At 32.2% G+C, this 6,436-nt stretch overlaps 1 protein-coding gene across 1 annotated transcript in view; it reads right to left on the minus strand.

Moving 5' to 3' along the window:
* Positions 1 to 6,436, minus strand: part of LOC111491138 — a 14,053-nt gene that overhangs the window by 5,224 nt on the left and 2,393 nt on the right. The window contains exons 3-10 of the mRNA XM_023139906.1: positions 4,541 to 4,656; positions 4,201 to 4,409; positions 2,351 to 2,470; positions 1,407 to 1,535; positions 1,141 to 1,266; positions 686 to 744; positions 490 to 589; positions 169 to 286 (exon numbers count right to left, since the gene is read on the minus strand). Of these exons, the coding sequence (XP_022995674.1) occupies positions 169 to 286; positions 490 to 589; positions 686 to 744; positions 1,141 to 1,266; positions 1,407 to 1,535; positions 2,351 to 2,470; positions 4,201 to 4,409; positions 4,541 to 4,656 (977 nt within the window). The remainder of the gene's footprint in view (positions 1 to 168; positions 287 to 489; positions 590 to 685; positions 745 to 1,140; positions 1,267 to 1,406; positions 1,536 to 2,350; positions 2,471 to 4,200; positions 4,410 to 4,540; positions 4,657 to 6,436) is intronic.

The following is a 6,436-nucleotide window of genomic DNA, read 5'->3' on the forward strand; positions in this document are numbered from 1 at the left end:
TTTTTTTTTTTTTTTTTTTTTTTTGGTTAATGAATGTAACATGTAGAACAAAAGAAGAAAACATTTGTTTTTATAGGAAACAGATTTTCATTTGATAGAATGAAAATAACCAAAAAAAAAAAAAAAAACAGTTATAAGAACAGTTTTGTGTATGATGTACCTAATTACCTAATTCTGATGCAGTAATCCCACCGTTGCTGTTGACAATAACAGTTCTTGCCCGGTGGATTTGAATAATACTTCCCTTGATAATTCCATTAACAACAAGATCCTCAACACGACAAATCTAAAAAAGGTAAAAGGAAACCATTTAGATTGATCTATGATAAATTGCAAAGCTGCAATCACCCCATTAACACTTCTTGGTATAATGGAATAAAAACCAATTAGGAAACAAGAATAAAAATTGCAGAACAATTGAACAAACACGAATATAAGTTGGGAGCATCTAACAACAAGATCCTCCACCAAATGAAATCTATCTCTTACTTGAAGTGAAAAGGATAGTGTATAATTGAAATGACAATCATCTGGTGGAGTCATTAAATCCAGTGGACACGTCTCACTATCACAAAGTGCTTTTGTTACCCTACAAATAGAAACTTAAGTTTTCTAAGGATTTCATTATTCCAATGCTGAATGATTAACAAGTGTAGCCAAAAGGCATAACATATAACATACTCACAGGCTTCTACTGGCATCATTATCATCCAATGGAGCTTGAAGCAAAGAGCCGATTCCAACCTGTTATTGCCAGTAGTCATAAATAGATGTACCAATAGATTCATTTCGTCTTTTCCTTTTTTGGAAGGGTGAAGGGGTAGGGATGAAAATGGTAGTCACTATGTAAAATGAAGAAGATAAATTTGTAACTGTCATTTTATTTCTGGTTTTTCCTATATCCATAGTGGGGTTTGCATCTTGTCGAGCATTAGTTCTTTTCATTTCTTGTAAAAAAACAATTAAAAAGCTCTGGAAAATAGAACATAACGAGAACTCTATATTATGATGATGACTTGCAGTCATGTTATAAAACAGAAATAAGACATATATATATTAGCTTTCATTAAGATAGAAAAATGCTTAGAAGCCCTACAAAATAGATCATAACAAAATCTCAAAGATGTGACAAACACTTACAGTTATGTTATAAAATAGCGACAAGGAGAGTCGCTGCCCTTTGATTGTGTCACCTTGACCAGTAAGATGCAATAGCCCTTGGCCATACATACCCAAGTTTGAATTTGAGCTAATGCTCGAGTTTTGCTGTCACATTTAAGGTATCACAGCCAGCTTAGATATTATAAGATGTCCAAAGGAACACAAATGTAAAAATAAATAACTTTTTTATAAAAAAGTTAATCCTAGTCTAGTCTAGTTGGCAGAAGGAGTTTAAAGGATAATACCTTTAAAACAACCAGATTCCTGACTTCAAAAACTGAAGCAGTAACAAACGTATTCCTCCCTCCGTCTACCAGGATTTTAGAGTTCCACATCAGCAGCATCTTAACAGAAACTCTGAGAGCGCCAAAAACCTTCAGTCAAAGAGAATTTTAGTCACTTTGGAAACAAAAAAATATGGAATGTCATTCAAACTACATTAGGAGACTCTGATACAATAGGTAGAAACAAGTATGTAGAGCGCGTTTAGAATTCAAAAGGTTGGTGTCTAAGTGAAGCAAGCACGTGTTGGAATTTAACCAAAAGATAAATTATTAAGGGTGAGCATGATCTGTTAATCCCTTAATTCTCTTCCAATGTCATTAGATCCATTGGAAATTTTGTGAGAAGCTTCTTTTGGAAAGGATGCTCCAAGAAACCGTGGGTGTTAGTTTCGAGAATGGGGTGGCTGTTGAAGCTTTAATTCTGTATTTGGCTATTAATGAGGAATGTCATGTATCTGCTTTTGCTATTATGAAGGATCCTTCATCTTCAGTAAATTTAATTTCTGAAATAGTTGGTCTTGTGTATGGTAAGCATTTATGTGAAATTCTAAATTTAACGAGGAGGGTTATTTTGATTCATTGTCTCCCGTGGTTGGTCTTTCTAAGAGGGATTATTTTGATCTTGTTAGTCAATTGCATGTGAAGGTTATAACTCCCAAGTACAAATTTCCTTTATTTTTTTATTAAATGAAAATTTGAGACCCGTGTCACCATTCAGCTCTATGTGTGTGCAAGGTAATAACTCGAAAGTGTAAATTTATAAAATAAAATAATTAAAAAAAAAACAAAACAAACAAACACGCACACAAACCCAGAAAAATAATCCCTATTTAGAAACATAAAAAAATCCAAACTCTGGGTATAAGATAATGAACAAGTTTGATATAGAAAAATTTGAGTCAAACCGTTATGATGGAATCGCTCATCAAAAGTTCTTCAGCAACTAGTTCAAATTCTGATATTGGAAATTCGGAGAGTCCAAACACAATGCTGCCTCCACAGTATAAGGTAATTTGGCCTCTAACCTAGAACCATGGAGCCAAAAGATACCAGCAGTAATCAATTGATCGAAGAAATTAAATTCCAGGATAGGTTAAGCAACCCTAGACAAACAGAAATAGTTAAGACAAAATCCTATGCATGGCAGTAAGAAATGCAATGGTCGAAAACATCAAATAAAATTTAATTAAAAATTTTAACTTCAATAGCCAACTTAAGAATAGTACAGCTCATTAGGACATTATATCATCGACAAAAAAGATTAAAAGTTTGAATTCTCACTCCATAGCGTGGTTGAACAAAAAAAAAAAAAAAAAAAAAAAAAAAAAAAAAAGAATGGAATTTAAATGACCAAAGTAAAAGTCAGAAACCTTCATACCTTCATAAATAACAGTCAACAAGATGATAAGCTCACTTACGCTGTTTGACGGAATATAAGTTAAGAACATGCAACATTTTTTTACCCACCAATAATTTTTGTCTTGCTTTGATAAGAAACCAACTTTCCATTAAAAAAAATGAAATAATGAGCAAGGTTGCAACAAAAATAATAGGAATGACAATAAAGAAGGCCAAGTTAAACAACAGGAACCAGAACTTACATTTACAAGTCAGCTAAGAACCAAAATTGTATATTTGGGCGTTATTTTTCCCTTCGAACATTTGAGTAGATAACATAAAAATAAATAATAATAATAATAAAATAAAATAAAATAAAATAAAAAAATGGCCATCCTGGCTCTAAGCCATTCTCGGGGATATGCCGGATGAGGGAACTTTGAATCAGCTCTTAGAAGACAAGAGGAAATTTATCTAGTGGGTAGAGCTGTCTACGGGTAGAGGATGGGGAAGCCTTCTCTATTCCGTCCTCATCTCTTATTTCACTCCCCATTCCTGCGAAATTTCTTGTTTATTTTCATTGGGATCGAAGTGGGAATTGGGTTCCCCAGAGATTTTTTTTCTTCTTCATTTTTTAACATTTTTAAAAAAAAAAAGAATATTTGTTTCAAAGGATAATTTCCATTTTCTAATATAATTTCTATTAAAAGCGTAAAACTTTATAATAAATTCAACAACATTTCATAAGTAAAACTGTAATATAAAGTTCAACATAATTTCTAGAAACTCAACTCTAAATCTTACAACATAATCTTCCATACTTAAAAAATATATATTTACTTATTTATTAGCTAACTAACTAAATAAATATATATAAAACAATATAAATATAAATAAGTTGGTTTTGTGCCTTAATTTTGATATATATGTGTGTATGTATATGTATATATTTATATTTATACATAAAAAGTGAGACGAGGTGGGGCAGGGAGGGGATTTGGATGGGGATATAGATGCTAGGGTTTTCTCATAGGAATCTTAACCTTCCAGAGAGGCAAAACAGAAGCCTCAAGAGATAAGGGACGGTGGAGGTTTTGTTTCATCCTCCATTTAGAGATAAGGGAGGTGTCTTTGGAAGAGGTTTGATCATCAATTATACTTACAATGTAATGCCTAATTGCATATCCTTTCATCTTCTGTATGAAAGCTCGGACATCTTCTCAAAAGTTTTGTAAAAACCAAATGAAAGAGATTATACAACTTTTTCTTGCATACATGAACTCATAACATGCATTTCAGAAGTTTTTATTTAATAATTGATGAATAAACCTACAATATATGCATTCATCAATTAATCAACAAAAATTATATGTTATAGCGGAGCAAAAATGTGGAAGGAAGAAATATCACTCAATACCTGGACTCTTGTCCACAGCAATGGGACCAAAGCTTTTGCGTTATTCTCCACAAAAACATTTGACCATAGTGGAGTAGTTGAAAAGTCTAGCAAAGGGGTTTCAGTTTCTGTCGTGATATTGTCATTTCCAACTTTTAAACTTAGCAAATTAGCATTGAAGTAAGTGCCGGCTGCTCCAGCATTACCAGGACACCCAATACTTACACCGCCTGAAACAAGGATGGTGTAACATAGAGTTACCAATGTTATGATACAACGCCAGAAGCATTCAACACACTCAAACAAATAAACTTAACTATAATTATAATTATAGAATATTTCATCCATACGAAGTGCATACCATGTACAGTAACTTTAATATCTTCTTGAATGCCATAACTATCCAGAGAAATTCTCCCCCCACCACCTCCACCCCATCCCTTCCCGCCAGCAGCTGATATAGTTCCACTACCCTTTCTAGATATACAAAGAGAGCCGAATATTAGCAACAGATGAGACAACCAAAAGTTTATGATCTTTGTAAGATAGCCAATACTGAAACCAAAAGGGATGTGAAGAAGACAACAAAAGCATCATTCGTTCGTGAGACTTTTGCATCCTACAATGAGAGCTCTATTAAATAATCAAAAGTACTTCAAGACTTTTCTTCATTTTTTCTCACGATCTAAAAGGGAGGAGACAAGGAAATACAGTCCTATTGGCTCAAAAACAAATTTGGGTACAAACCTAGCAGTTGAGGAGCTGAAACATAGCACCCTAAGAACAAGAAATAGGTAACGCTGAGCTAACTAAACATTTTTTTACAAGAAATAATTTCTCATTGATATATGTTAATAAACTCTCGAAGGGAGTGAAAATAAAAGGAAAAAAAATACAAAATCAAGAACTTCGAAACGATTACAATCTTCTTCCTCGTGAACATTAATAAAGACGAAACAAACTTGAGGAACGATGCCTAGAGTCCCCTAAAGGCTGAAACTAATGTTGTTTTGAAATGGAAGAAATTTTGGACGTACCTTCAATGCCTCTAAAAAACTGGAATAAATGCCGGATGAAAAAAGCCTTCTTTCAAGAAAGCCTTTTGAAATTCAAACCAGCAAAATAAATGATGACTTAAACAATCCAACATCTTGATGAGAAAGAACCATAAAAGACTCACAATTCTTCAACAAAAAACACATCAAAAAGAGACAAAAAAACATTATCAGCCTCTATCCTCAGAGATGGAAGAAGCAAAGGAAAGATCAAGTGCCGCAAAATGTTATCAATGATTAACCTTCCCACATCCGAAATCCCTGCAGAAATAACATCACTAATACAGTATAGGTTGTGTCTTTAATTTTTTCCAAAAAGAATTGTGGAGGATGAGAGCTCAGTGTGTGTGGTTCCATTCTTGAAACAATGGGGAGATTTCATGCATCTCGAAATCACAATTTTCAATAAAAGAAGCGAATTTGGCAGGTATGAAAGATGGAGGAAGAGGATTTAGAATTCATCACCATGATAGTATTTGTCGTACTCATTCATTCAATAACATTGATAAATTTCACAATATGCTTATGTATACTGACAAAGAAAATCTATGAAAATTTTACAGAGTAGCTGAGAGATCAGTCTTTCATCATTCGTTTAAGCCTAAAAAGCTAAATAGCAAAATACCAACACAATATTATCACAGATCATTCAATATACAAAAATTGTTACAAAATATCATTCCGAGTTTTCACAACATGACCAAATTACTTAAACACCGAACTTCATATTTTCAACGATATTCTTCTCTTAACAGTCAACTTCTGGATCCGGCTTGAATGAAGTACTACTCCACATAAAATGTATAAAATAAAATGGATAAGATACTTGTTCTTTGAGGGATGCATACATATCAATTTATTTGTAAAATGTTTGAAGATTTCATAATTGAATTTACAATTTCTTTACATTCAAAGGAATGGTCAATCATCTGACAGTTCTAAATTAAAATTGAAATGACATCACTCATCGCCAGTAATGTTTTTGTTCAAACTTCACATTGTAAAGTTAGCAATAAATATGCAAAAATCGTATACGGGTTTCAAAGTAGGTTAACAACAATAAACAACAAAATGCTTCAAATTCAATATACAAAAAAAAAAAAAAAAAAAAAAAAAAAAAAAAAAAAAAAAAAAAAAAAAAAAAAAAAAAAAAAAAAAAAAAAAAAAAAAAAAAAAAAAAAAAAAAAAAAAAAAAAAAAAAA

This window comes from Cucurbita maxima, unplaced genomic scaffold (genome assembly GCF_002738345.1).
Source record: "Cucurbita maxima cultivar Rimu unplaced genomic scaffold, Cmax_1.0 Cma_Scf00016, whole genome shotgun sequence".
NCBI lineage: Eukaryota > Viridiplantae > Streptophyta > Magnoliopsida > Cucurbitales > Cucurbitaceae > Cucurbita > Cucurbita maxima.